This window comes from Monocercomonoides exilis, assembly GCF_001643675.1.
Source record: "Monocercomonoides exilis strain PA203 chromosome Unknown scaffold21-1407046, whole genome shotgun sequence".
NCBI lineage: Eukaryota > Preaxostyla > Oxymonadida > Polymastigidae > Monocercomonoides > Monocercomonoides exilis.
The window spans coordinates 309,397-323,669 of NW_027150566.1; the positions used below are offsets into that span (position 1 = coordinate 309,397).

The window sequence follows — 14,273 nt, forward strand, 5'->3', positions numbered from 1 at the left end:
CTAAAAAAAACTTTTTAATCAGTAAAAAATAAAATAAAATAAAATAAAGTCTTCTGAAATAATAAAAATTTTATTTCAACTAAAAGTTTCACCATTTTTTTCTAATCTATTTTCATTGTATTGTGAGCATTTGACTTGAGTGATTACTCAAAAAACGAATCGACTTTTTATTTTTTTATAATTTTATTAGCAAACTCATTTTTGAATGGATTTTGATAATTCGTGGAGTACATGTATTTATTTAACTAATAACATAGTATTTAGGAAATGTGCAGACTCATAATTCAAAAACAACGAAATTAATGTAAAAATTCAGTTTATTCACAAATAATTATCCCTCAATAACATGCATGAAAAAAACTAAAAATTGAAAGAAGTCTTTCTCTCAAAATTCAATTTGTATTAATAAATATCCATCGCCTCAATAACAAAAAACATCAGTAAATAAATGGAAAAAATAGAAAAAGAAAATGATAAATATCAAAAATTAAATGAAGTAATATTTTTAAAGACTCTTTTAAACGCCAATTTTGGAAAATAAATTACAATAACAATCAAATCACAAATCATCTAAAAAATTCATTTACGGTTTAAAGTTTACATTTTCAGCGATATCGCCTGGCACGCCCTCAGTTAAAGAGAGTTCACCAAAATGAGTAGAAGGCAATTCTTTATACGAAGACACTCTATTCATGCTGTTCGAAGTAGAAGCAGAACTGGTGCGCTGAAAGTCAGGTGAATCTGCGTGGAAAACAGAAGCCTCACTCTCATTTTCCAGATCATTCTCATCGCCATCATCAAATCTGTAAGAGTCAGTCGCTTTCATCGAGTCCCTTTCATTCGCCCCGCTGCTGCTGTCTGTCAGTGAATCTGTCTCAGCTGCTCCGTTGCTCCCTTCGTTTGCATCAGTCCCCGAAATGAATGAGGGAGACTGCGGATAGAAGTTCGGCGAGTCCATCATGTCCAGCTGCAGTGAGTCTTGGTCATAGAGCGATGCATCATCAGATGAGAAGTCGCTGTCACTCTCATTCTCACCACGCTTCTGAAACTGTCCATTAGAAGACAGGAAAGTCGAAGGCATATCTGCTTTCGAAGCAGCCTTGATGAATCCTGCATGGTTTGTTGAGTGACGACGCTGCTCTTTCCTGGCACGTGCAACAGAAAGAGGGAAAGACCTGTGCCGGTTGGATAGAGTAGCAGCCAAGCCAATTGAGAGATCGAATCTTTTTTGTGGATGCAGATGTGCTCCTATTCGATTTCTGGCTGTGTGGCGTTTCATGTCTTCTTGTCTGTATGCTTGTGAGTTAATTGCAGATGAATCTGTTCCGCGTGTTCGTGATTTGCCTGCAGACAGAGATGCACTGGACGAAGAATGGGGCATTCTATCATATGACTGAGCCATTCCAAGCGTTTTAGGGTTCGCATATGATGTGTTCGATTCAATAGAACCATTTCTGAGTACACGATGAGACCTCGTTGTGAGCGATGAAGCAGAAGTTGGGCGTGTGTCAGAGACAGACAAGTTGATCATCGACGATTTTTCAGATGACAGCGCATTTTCTTGAGAGACATCTGACTCAGCAAAGGCAGACTTTTCAGAGACGCCTGGTGCTTCATATACTGCAGATGGTTGGCGATGTGGCTGAGAAGGCATCAGTTCAGAAAGAGAAGATGAGCCTGTGCGGCGTGATGAGAAAGAAGAGACAGAGCGAGGTGAGGACGGAGAGTAGTATTCGTATGAGCCCATGGAAGACGAGCTGTGTGGGGAAGACGGGGGTGACTGGTGCTGAGAGGAGGAGCTGCGTCTGCGCGGCTTCGAGGCGAGTGAATGAGAGCGTGAATGGCGCGAGCCTGAGTCGTGTAGCGAGCTGCCTTCAGATTGGGATGTGTGTGATGTTGGGATGAAGTCGACAGAGGCAGTGCTGTGGACGTCGTAGTTCTGTCTGAATGATTCGTAGTCGGAGGTGATAAACGAGGAGACAGAGGAAGGGCCTGACCGCAGATTGGAGGAGCGGACATCTGGGCGATGCCGCGAATAGGAAGAGGCATCAGAATCATCTCCGTATGAGTAGAACATCGAGTCAGGTGTGACAGAGGCTGGTGGAGAGACAGAGCCAGACTGGAGGAAAGAGCCCTGTGAGGAGGACATCAACGAGCCAGAGGAGCTTATTGCTGCAGAGGCTGTGTTTGTCAGCGCGGTCTGTTTGACCGCTGGTGGCTGCATCGACTGCGACCTCCCTTCCAACATGCCATTTCTGTCTCTGCTTTTCGAATGGGCATTCGCTTCTTGCCCACTCCAGCGCTTGGCATCAGCATCTGCCCGTGACTCTGATATCGTCCTTCGATACCCCATCACTGGGTCGCTGCTCCTTCTCTTGTCTCTTCCTCTCTTGTCTGAATGCCGCTGGGATTTGTGAGTCATCCCAGAAGAGTGTCCAGATACTCCTGAGGCATCTGCTGCATGCACTGCTTTTGCCACAGCATCGGCAATGGCACCTCCGTCTTCTTCTCTTTCGATGTCTGCTATTTTGATCTGGTGTGAGTAGCCACTCGGTGGGAACAAGGACGGAACATTCGCTGGGAGCGAGGCAGACGGCTTCGTCTTCTTCTTCCGCTTGTTTGTGGCATCTAACTTCGATTTGTCGTCGTTTGCATTTTCCTGCTTCTTTTCCTTCTGCACATTTTCCTCTGCTTTGCTCTTCCCGCTAACAGTAGATGAAGATAATGAAGTGAAAGGAAGAGAAGAAGAAGAAGAGAAAGGAACAGAGTCAGAAGCAGAAGAAATAGAAGATGAAGAAGAAGAAGAAGCAAGCGTCTCTCTCTTCATCCTCTCCTTCTCAGCACCAAGCGACACTTGTCTGCTTCTTCTGTATCCTCTCCTTCTTCCACTTCTGCTTCCGCCTTCTGATGTCAGGTCTCTGTCATCCAGCACAGACACATCATCTGAACTCTCTGTCTCATCATCATCCTCTTCCTCTTCATCCTCATCTTCATCATATTCACCTCCTCTTCCCCTTCCTCCTCCTCCTTCCTTCTCATCTCCACTCCCTTCTATCTCGTATTCTCTGTTGTGATGTCCTCTGTGCCCTCTCTCGTTCCTGCTGCGGCTGTGGAGCGAGTGGTGAGTGTCCAGTGAGTATGTGGGCGATGTGGATGTCAGATAAGAGCTGGCTGGGCTGAGGGTCTTGTCGCTGCTCGCAAAGGAAAGAGCAGGAGAGGAAGAGCCAGAGGCGATGAAGGAGACAGGATGGGTGGAAGGAGAGAAGGAAGTGAGGAGATCAATTGCTGTGGAGCCTGAAGACAGATATGCAGATGCTGCAGAAGGTTGGGCAATGACTGAGTTGGAGGAAGAGAAGGAGGCATAGTCAGATTCAGAGGAAGAAGAGGAGGAAGCAGATGAAGAAGAAGATGTGGATGTGGATAAGGAGGAGGAAGAGGAGGAGGAGGAAGAAAGAGCATAACTTGCACTGGTAGAAGCGGCAGACAAACCAGACGATGATGTTGATGAAGATGATGAAGCAGTCACTGAAGAATAAGCATTCGAATGAGCTTCTGACAAGCCACTTTGCTGTGAATGAACTTTTGAAGCTGCTTTCGACAGATCTGTGCTTATTTCCTGTGCGAATGGTTCACTTTGGGCTGATGAAAACAAACCAATTCTGTGCTCTTTTCTCTTCGCGGTGCCACTTTCTGCCTCTTTCTGCTTCGACCCATCGCTTTCCTTCCCTTCAACTACCTTCGCATTCAAATTGCTATCGTTATTATTATTACTACTATTACTATTATTATTAGCATTATTATCATTAGCATTATCGTTTTTCCCTCTTCCCTTCTCCCCCTCATTCGCACTTCCATTCCCATTCCCACTCACTGTCTTCCATTCATCTGCAGCATCAGCTGTGCTCCTTGTCTTCTCGTCGAGCGAAAAGGAAGGCGAACGAGCACCCCGTGATGTGTGGCGGAAGAGCGGCGTGTCAGGAAAAGAAGGAGAATTCGCAGAAGTCGAGGCAAAAGAAGGCATTGTGGGTGACAAGGCAGACAAGACACTGATGGGAACAGGGTTGTTTTGCCTGTCAATTGATGGAATGTGGAGAGAAGGGGAAGAAGAAGAGGAGGAGGAGGAGGATGATGATGAAGGAGAGGAAGAAGAAGAGGAAGAAGAAAGAGAAGAGGACAAAGAAGAGAAAGGCGGAGAAGAAGAAGAAGAAGAAGAAGTGAGTGTGCTGAAGTGTGTGGAGATGTAAGACTTTGGAGGCATTTTATTGGCGTTCTGTCTGTTGAGGTTGGAAGAGAGAGGAGGGGAAGAGTTGCCAAATGGAGGAGAAATGGAAGAAGAAGAGGAAGAAGAGGAAGAGGAGGAAGAGGAAGAAGAAGAAGAAGGCGACGAAATGGAAGTAACAGCAGAAACAGACGATGTGTTTGGAGAAGAGATGAGGAAGTTTGTGGGTGCTTCTGATGAGGTGTGGCGAGGGAAGAAGGGAGAAAGTGATGATGACAGAATGTTCGATGAGGGAGAAGAAGAAACAGAAGAAGAAGAAGAAGAAGAGGAAGAGGAAGATGAAGTTAAGTCTAATTTTGGTGATTCGAAAGATTGCATGGTTTTTGAGTGTGAAGCTAAGCTTGGAGAGAAAGTGTTTGTTTGAGAAGAGACAGGAGGAGAAAGAGAAGAAGATGGAGAAGAAGAGGAAGAAGAAGAAGCAGGAGAAGAGTTGTGAGTGATTGGAAGAGAATTTATGGTGATTGGGATGATCTGAAGTGGAGGTGTCATCTGAATGGCTTCTTGAGAGGAGGAGAGAGAAGAAGGATTCTGCGAAGAAGAAGGAGGAGACGAGGAACTAAAAGAAGAAGCAGAAGAAGAAGAAGATGCAGTAGTTGTAGTAGCAGTCGTCGTTGCCGGCAAAGAAGCAATAGAAGGTGAGAACAAGATCTGTGTCCCGTCGCTGCTGAATGCAGATGGCTGGTTCATCAGCATCAGTGGCTGAGCAATCTGAGGTGATTCTCCTGTTCCGTTCAGCACACCCCCATCTGCTGGGTGTGCCACATACAGAAGAGGCATCTGGGGCTGGAAGTTGTACGCGGGCTGAGAAGGGAGGAAGATGGAGGAGGCATACGAGGCAGTGTCAGAATACTCGAATGAGGCTGCGGATTGCGAAGGGGCAACGGATGCAGGCACGATGGAGGAATATGAGGACATCGACACAGCAGAAGGAGAGGTAGAACGAGGAAGGACGGAAATTGGCTTGTAGATCTGGGTGAATTTGCTCTCGGGAAACGGGGTGGGGGCAAAGGAGGCGACAGAAAGTGTGTCAAAAGGCTGTTTTGGCTGGAGGATATTGCCATTCAGCTGGGCAGAGACTGATGGGTCAGTCAGAATCATCTGCTGCCGATGGGGCTGTGGAAGATGAACCTGTTGTTGTTGCTGCTGTTGTTGTGTTTTGAGGAACTGCTGATAGTTCTGTTGATAATTCTGTTGTTGTTGTTGCTGCTGCTGCTGCTGGTATATAATATTCGGATTTCCCATCTGATTCATCTGATTCATCTGTCTCTGCTGGAACTGCTGCCAGTGCTGCATTTGTGATGCTGAAGAAGGCACACCCTCAGCAGAATAGCTGTTGAGTGAGTACACATCACTCATCGGCTCATTCAGCTGTGGCATAAACGAATAGGCTGATGAAGAGATAGAGAAGGTGTCAGAGGAAGAAGAAGATGAGGAAGAAGAAGAGGAAGAAGAAGAAGAGCGAATAGATGCTGGATAGAAAGAAGATGCCTGGGTGGGGACGAAGCTGGGGACAGAAGAGGCGAAGGAGACAGACGACGCCCGGGAAATGGCAGAGACAGCAGACATGGAAGAAATAGCAGAGGCGCGCGAGGGAGAGGAAGGGCGGTAGGCAACTGTTTGTGTGGAGAACTGGGAGACGACAGAAGTTGGGGTGGATGCACGTTTTGTTGGGTATGTGGGCTGCTGGGTGGCTTTGTCAGACAAGAACTGGGGGTCGTATGTGGAGTCTCCTGGTTCATTGGCAGAAGAAGAAGAGGAAGTGGGAGAAGATGAGGAAGATGAGGAAGAAGAAGAAGAGAATGAAGAGGAATAAGGTGGAGAAGCAACTGGAGGAGAGAGTGAGGAGAAGCACTGTTTGCTGCCGGACAAACCAGGTGGAGGAGAAATAGGAATAGCTCCTGTTTCTGTGTGTTCTGTGTGTTCTGAGTGTTCTGAGTGTTCATTGCCTCCAGCTGCATTCTGTGCAGACGAATGGGCAGATGAGTGAGAAGACTGGAGAGAAGGAGAAATTGGCGGAGAGCCAATTTGGATGGCGGTGGCTGTTGAGGCAGCAGTGGCAGAAGAGGCCCATGATTGGGCAGAAGGAGAGGAAGGGCGAGGCATCTGATGCTTCTGCTGTTGCTGCTTCAGATGGGTGAAACGAGCACTGTTCTGAGGAAAGATGCCGACACGGAGATGAGGGGGGAAAGGGTCAGAGGAAGAAGGAGATGTGGAAGAAGAAGAAGAAGAAGAAGAAGATACATTAGGATTTGAATTAGAAGAAGAGGAAGAATCCTGTTTTTCATTGCCTGTTTTATCGTTTTGTGTCTGAGATGCAGCAGAAGCAGAAGAAGCCGCAACAGCTGCAGCAGAAAGCGAGGCAGAGGTCTGCTGGTTGCGGAGGAAGTTGAGTCTTCTCTGTGCTTCTGAAGAGGAAGAGCCCTTGATTGGATCAAAAGAAGAGACAGCGTATGGCCGTTGCGATGGAACAGGCTGAGGGACGTGGTGTCTTGTGGGTTGGAAAGAAGGCACGAATGACTGGGCGCTTGTGTTGAACATGATATTTCTGTATTTTGAGTGGGGGGAGGGCATTTTGAGGGCATCGGGTGGGTATTGGAGGAAAGGGGGGTGCGGGTTGAAGGGCTGGGCTGTGAGAGGAGGGAAGGAGGCAGAAGAAGAAGGATGAGAGGAGAGGTCAGAGGGGAGAGAATACGCTTGTTCGACTGCTTGTTGCGATGCTGGCCATTTGAGTGGGTCAAACTGTGCTCCGTTTGGAGTGATGATGCTGCCTGGGGAGAGGGCAAAGGAGAATGAGGGAGAAGGGACAGAGGCATTGCGAGAAGAGGCAGAAGAAAGAGAAGAAATAGAAGAAATAGAAGCAGCCGGAGAAATCGCATTGACTGCCTGTGTGATCTGCACTGGCATCATCTTCATCTCCCCGTCAATCAGAACAGGCAAAAAACCCGACTGTTCCATTGTCTGTGGTGGAGACTGCATCGAAAAGGGAGCATAAACAGCAGCCTCTTTGAAGCCTGCAGAAAGCGACGCTCCAATTGCCGGCGGAGACCTGCCTGGAGAAATGGCAGCAGCACCTTTGCGAGCCCTTCTCTGACTCGCCTTCTCCTTCTTTGTGTGTTCTACTCCTGTCGAGCGGGCAATCATGTCTGAAATTGAAGCTGTTGCTGCTGCTGCTGAGGCAGAGGCAGGGGATTGAACTGCGTCTGCTCCTTCGTTTTCTCCTTCTCTTTCGAAGATGCTGCTCCCGCTGCTTCCACTTTGGCTGCTTTGGCTGCTTTCTGCCTTCTCCACGAGTGACTTCGGCAGCCCCAGCGATATCAGCGACGCTGCTGTGGGAGGTGCTGTGGGCCTGCGGTGCTCTTGGAATGACACCAAAACTCCTCCCACGTCGAGCATCCCGAGCTCAAGCACAGACACAACAGACTGGCGGAATAGGGTTGATGGAATGGAAAAGGTAGGATTTTTTATTTTTTATTTATTATTTTTTTATTATTTGAAAAAGTTTTATTTTTGCATTTATTTTTAAAAAAGAATTAGAAAGAGAAAGAGTAGATGCAATCAAATACATATAAAGAATTATAAAATAAGATAAAGCAGAAGTAGCTCAAATATAATGGCACACGTCTTCTCCTTGTTTTGTTGGCTGAAAGTGGACAAAGCCAAAGCCTCTGTACGATCCTCCTTCTTGTTTTGGCAGCTCCACACGCACAACAGATCCGTATTTCCCCATTTCGTCCTGAACTGATTTTTCATTAAATGTCGATCGCTTTTTGTTTCCTTCCTTCGGCTTGAATCGAAGCATCACTGATGAACGAATAGAAAGCGAATCAGCCCAATTCAGGCGAAGTTTATAACCTTCGCTCAAAAATGGAGAGTTGTCGCTCAATCTTCTCTTTGCCTCCATTGCAGATGATCTTTTGCTATACTGACAGAATGCAACAGGTGTTCCTGTCATATAGTTCTCCTTTGCCAGCTCAAGATTCACGATTTCTCCAAAAGGACTTAATTCAAATTTGAAAAAATAAAATTCACGAAAAATTAAACAAATGAATCAAGCAAAAAGCAAAATTATCATGAGCAAACAGTAGTATTTCTCTAAGTTGTTCGATTGTTGTTCCAGGAGGAAAATCAGATAGTCTAAGATTTGAATTACGAGCAGCAGAATTAACTTTTAATGGTCTTTCTCGTATCCACTGATTCAAAGAAATTGAGTCATTAAAAAATTTTTTCGGATAATAAAACATACAAATCCTCCTGGATGCGAAAGCACTTTTGCAACAGTGGATTCATCTTCAAAATATACAAAACCGTAGCCAAGGCTATGATTTGAAACTCTATCTTTTTTTATTATAACTTGTTTTATTGGACCGAATGACTTAAAAATGTTTTGTAATTGTTCTTCAGTTACCAAAGGATCAATATCTCCAACAAAAATTCCCTCTAATTTACATTATTGAATGGTTTATTGGTTTTAATAATATAAAATAAAATTTCAAACTTCCTTCATCATCGGCTGAAATTTTCATAAACATCAGAATTCTCAATTATAACAAAAAAAACAATTCAAAAATAAATGAAGGCAAAACTTGAAAGTTGTGATGGACGCGTCATCACCTTGAAATTTAACTTTAAACAATTACTACTCGCTAAATTGCGCAAATAGCAATTAGATGTATCTATAAAGGGTTTCTAAAAGATTTTGTTTTTTCTTTAAGTCATTTTTATCAAAATATTCAAAAACCATTTATAAAAAACAGGAGTAATTGTTCCCAAAAAATCTTTTTATTCATCTCCCAATCAATATTTTATTTTGGTTAATATTTCTGATCAAAGTTGTTGTTTTTATGAATGTTGAGCTTATATTCTTTGTAATTCGAATCAATTAAATCTGAATGACATTTTGTTGTTGACATCCAATTTTTTAATGAAAATAGTTGATCACAAGAATAAAAGAAAGGTTAGAATGAAGAACTCATTTATTCCAAAATAAAAAATCTAGAAAATAGATAAATTTTTGTTGGAAAAAACTAACAGGAAGTGACTGATATCAACAAATTAATTATGTTATTTTCCTTCGAAGATTCAAGTTTTAAAAGCGTTTCTTTATAATTATTAATTTCTTGAAAAACTGGAACTCTCAAAATAAAAAATAGTAAAAACTTTTCACTCGGCAATTCATGTTAAATTGCGTTTGCATTTCAAAAAATGCAAAAATAAAAAAATAAAATAAATTTTGGTTCACATTTTCGCCAAAAATAAATTTGAAACGAAAAAGGTACAAATGAAATGATAAGAGGCTTTTTTTTGAAAAATAATAAATCTTAAAGAAAAATAGAACAATCAAAAATTTCAATTTTGCTTTCTAACAAAAAATCAAAGCAAAATTTATATTTTATTGAATTTTCAATAAAATTTAGAATCAACAAAAATTAAGAATATCACAACTCAGTTCAATGAACGTAAAAATTTCAGATATTCATCAAAGTTGTCGTTGTTAAGAGTGTATTGACAAACTGCATCAAGCAAAATACTTGTAACAGGCCAAAGGTTATGTTCATTCAGCGAGCCACAACGTTCTTCGTAAGAATCCAAAGCTCTGCGGTACAGTTCCAAATCAGGAACCAATTGCTCAGGGTGGAAGTTTGGATCTGGATATATTACGCCAAAGTATCGAGACAGGGCTTTATATCTTTTTTCCTCTTGCTTGGCTTGTGTCAGTTCCTTGTGGTAAGCAATAGCAGCATCTCCAAAAGGATTTGCCTTTGCGCGCATTTCCAGTGTTTTCATGTGCACTTCTTGTTGTTTCAAATGTTTCCAATTTCCACTTTCTCCAATGGTAGGGAAATGAATGCCTTTCTCTTCCAATCCAGCTTCTGGTGAAAGAGGTAGCTCACCAGCTAAAAATGCAGATGTTTTCAACTTCTTTAGTAATTGTGAGCCATATTCTTTTGGATGACTTTTCTTTGTGGAATCGCGAGAATGAGAAAATAGATCATCAATTGAAATTGTTTTTAAATCGTTGTTTTCTATAAAGTTATGGAAATTTTGAGAGTACTCATTAGAAAGGCAAGTGTACTGATATTTTTCCATCGAGCAAAATGCAGCATAACTTGATTCTGTTTGGTTAGAAGCTGTGGTCGCATAAGCATTTATGTTTAATGGTAAAAGATGCAAAAACAATGATCCTGAATAGCATGCTTCCACATTTACGTATAAATTTTTATACATATTTCTCAAGTACATAGATTTAATGGCTTCGTTTAAATCTTGAGAATACAACTTTTTCTTTTCAGGAAAAATAAGAACACCATATGCTCCGTGATCGTTCAAATACAAATAGACATTATCGTCTTTTGTAGAGTTCAAAACTTTTCCATTTGCTTTTGCAGAGTCACCTGTAATTACAGCCAAATATTTTTCTGGGGTAACATCAGCTCCACGGTAATCAATATTGTTTGATCCAATGTAAACGTCAGGTCCGTCGGGAAAGTTAAATATCTGTTCTGGAAACGGATTTGCATCCATATGTGCAACGTCATCATATGCCATTGTGATGATATGATTGGGATCAAATCCATTTCTTATTAAAATTTTATAGGTTCGAAACACATCTGATTGATGACGATAATTTGTCCAGCCATTGGAACTTGCCAACAAAACAGCCCAATTCCCGCAGTATGAAAGTTTCAGTAAGAATGTGAATGCAAAACAAAAGATGAACATTTTACCAAGCAACTTTGATCTTTTTCCATTATATAAAAGAATGTCAATTTCGAAAATAATTGATTCATCAAATAACGTTATTTCATGTAATTTCATATTTGTGCATTCTATTACACAAATTCAACGAAGCTTTATTTGAAAATTACGTTCAGAAAAACGAAGATTTTGTAAAGAATAAACATAGAAAACATATTTCACAATTTATTTCAATACAATTCTCTTTGTTTTTGTTTTTTCAAGATTTTTTTTTAATTAATTTTATTTTAAATATTTTTTCGATTATTTATTTTTTTATTTTTTTATTTTAGAAATGAGTGCGGTTGAAAGAATGAATGAATATTACAGAAATAATCTTTAATATTTATTTTTGTCAAGTTCCTCTTCAATAAAAAAGAAACAATTAAAAAATATCATTTACAAATTATGCAAAAGACACCGGACAAGATCAATATCACAATAACCACAAGAGGACTAATTCTGATAATTTTCCTTAACAATATATCTCATCAATGCAAACTCATTTGTGTGATTATTTATGAAATAACATTTTCACTTTAAAAAATTCCATTCCGAAATTTTTATTTGAGCATTTGTGAGTGAACAACGAATTATTTTTTTATTATTATTGATTGCTTTTTCCATTTTCAACTCTTACACTTTCTTTTTATAAAAAAAGAGTGATGTGTTTATCATAAAAATAAAAATTTTAAAAGAATGATGTAAAACCTTTCGATTGAAGACACTACTAAAAAAAAAAACAATTTCCAAAAGAATCTCCCATCTTTTGATTATATAATCATCGTTTGTGATATTTTTTTCGAAAAGTCGCAAATGTTAAATTTTCAAATAATGTTTATCTTCATATTTTGCTCAAATTTCTGTAAACATTCAATTATCTTCACTTGAATGCATGAAATACAATTATTCAAAAAAGGATTCCATATTAGTAAAGTTTGGTGCATGTTAAAAGAAATTTGAGCAAAATATGAAGATTAACATTATATGAAAATTTAACATTTGAAACTTTTCAAAAAGAATAACCAAATTATTATGTGAGTTACAAGAAAACGTAGGCAAATTATAAAATGATGAGATTGTATTCCAAAAAAAATCCATTTAATAAACGAAGACTTTTGAAAAAATATAATACTCTTTATTTATGAAATAATTTTTCTTCATTATCAACAACAACAACAACAATAACAACAACAATAACAATAAATAAATTAATAAAAAAAAAAAAAAAAAAAAAAAAAAAAAGGTCTCAAAATCTGTAAAAATTTTTTCTCGCTATTCATTTTCAACTTTATTTAATAGAAAAATAGTTTTTTAAAGCTGAGTTTAAAAAAAAATGTCAAATTTATTCAAATATCGCTTATTATAAAATGGATGATTATTTATAATGAAAGAGTGAAATAAAACAATAAAAAAAAAGAAATAGAAAAGCTTCAAAAAATAAATTGAAAATAAAAGCACAGACACTAATAATATAATAGGTTAATAAAATTCTTATTGAAAATAAATTGTTTTTGAAAAAAGTGGCAGGTTTCATTCAATCGACTAAAAAAAAACAATGTAATCTGATAAAAAGAAAACATTATAACATTCACTTAAAAACAGGTAACAAACTGAATATCAAATAAAAATACAACAGAAAAGATCGTTATAAAAATGCTGATAAAAATTATTTTTTATCTCTTGTAAATATTAAACTTTCTGCAAATACCAAAACATAAAGACTTTTACAGAAAATTCAAATACATAAAAACTGTAACGAAAACTAAAACTAAAACCAAAATAATTTAAAAATTATGCATAATTAAAGCAATCAAGATTTCAAAGCTTCAAGCACATAAAACAAAAAACGAAAACGAAAACAAAATAAACTAATGAAAAAAGTTCAATTCCATTCCTATTGTATTGTTCCAACCCCTCTTCCACAATCAACCTCCAACTTTTTTCCGCTCAGCTCATCTAGTACTTTTCTTTTCCCTTCTGGTTGTTCACAAACAGAAGAATTGGATAAACTTTCTGTTGAGGTAGTGCCTTCTTGTGTGAATGAAGACTCAGGCTCATCAATTGCTTCTCTGTGAACTTCATCTTTATCATTAAGTGTTTGAGGGGAAAGTTCGAATTGTTTGCTTCCAATTGAACGAAGACCGACAGAAAGCTTTGATTCAGAGTGAAATGTTGAAAAATTCATTGGAGAAGGAATCGGAGAAGGAAGATGTTCCCGAACAATGCGTTTTCTATCTCCTACAATTCCTTTTTCATCAATACGTCTGCTCACATCCATTCCACAAGGTCCAGGAGCACAAGCCCCACTCATACGAGAATGAGGAAGTCGGCGTTTTGCATTTTGTAACGTTGCAAATCCTTGAGATGCAAGAAGATCATTTGTAGATCTCAAAAACCTTTCAGAGTCATCTGATCCTTGCGACACAGCAGAAACAAATTTTGCAGCGTCTTCATGAAATTCAAACCCAAGACCAAAAAAAGCATATTTTCCTTCATCGAAAAATTAAAAGGTAAAATTTCCAACAAACATCTTCAAATTACAATAATTTGTTATGTTTATTTCAAACCAGTCTCATCATCGATTCTTATCACAAAAAACCTCGATGAATCAAGAACTGGCTCAACAACAAGCAATCCACCTTGTGCAACAGGACATTGAACAAAAACATCTTCTATTATGTTTAATACACATCAAAATATGAGTTATAAAAAGTTCAAAGAAACAATGCAATACTTGTATCAGGATCTTTAAGAATAATACTACGTTCTCCTTCATTATCAGTTATTTCTAGCGAGCCAGTCCATATATTATCTTCAGGTTTCCAATCGCGGCATCTGCATTTCTCTTTAAGAATAAAAGATAAATAAGCAATACAAACCGATACCCTTGAGTTGTTGGACGTGGCCCTAAACGATAAACAAAACATTCTGGAAAAGTGACAATTAAAGATTCACTCATTTAGCAAATTAATAAATTTCACCAATTCTGATGACCCCCTTATTAAAAAAATTTTTTTTATTCATTTTTAAAAAAGGAAAATTCACTTATATTTGAATGAATATATCTCTTATATGATATTTAATAAATTAAAAACCAAATATCATCAATATTTTAATATTAATTGAAAGGGATTTGAAAGTTATTGTTTGGAAAATATCATGCAGAAATCTCCTTTAAAAAGCTTAACAAAAGTTAACAAAAAAACAATTGGACCAAAAAAGAATATAAATGTTTGAAAATTATCTATGAATCAGC

The 14,273-nt window shown here is 38.9% G+C and overlaps 3 protein-coding genes across 3 annotated transcripts; all 3 read right to left on the bottom strand.

Annotated features, from left to right (window-relative positions):
• Nucleotides 1-210: 210 nt before the first annotated feature.
• MONOS_1085 (putative polyadenylate-binding protein) lies at nt 211-8,802 on the bottom strand (the record flags this gene model as incomplete). The annotated part of the gene is made up of 5 exons (XM_067863330.1): nt 211-7,699; nt 7,899-8,277; nt 8,360-8,469; nt 8,523-8,716; nt 8,775-8,802. The coding sequence occupies 5 exons, from the start codon at nt 8,800-8,802 to the stop codon at nt 584-586; spliced, it is 7,827 nt and encodes a 2,608-aa protein (XP_067727735.1). The 3' UTR covers nt 211-583.
• A 377-nt stretch (nt 8,803-9,179) lies between these two features.
• MONOS_1084 (putative peptidase C13 family protein) lies at nt 9,180-11,020 on the bottom strand. Its single transcript, XM_067863319.1, has one exon. The coding sequence runs from the start codon at nt 10,997-10,999 to the stop codon at nt 9,722-9,724; it is 1,278 nt and encodes a 425-aa protein (XP_067727736.1). The 5' UTR covers nt 11,000-11,020; the 3' UTR covers nt 9,180-9,721.
• A 1,338-nt stretch (nt 11,021-12,358) lies between these two features.
• MONOS_1083 (putative adaptin ear-binding coat-associated protein 2) lies at nt 12,359-14,007 on the bottom strand. Its single transcript, XM_067863308.1, has 4 exons — nt 13,897-14,007; nt 13,752-13,852; nt 13,585-13,689; nt 12,359-13,507 (listed from the first exon to the last, which is right to left on the bottom strand). Exons 1-4 carry the CDS (start codon nt 13,974-13,976, stop codon nt 12,912-12,914), a joined length of 882 nt encoding a protein of 293 aa, XP_067727737.1. The 5' UTR covers nt 13,977-14,007; the 3' UTR covers nt 12,359-12,911.
• Nucleotides 14,008-14,273: the final 266 nt, after the last annotated feature.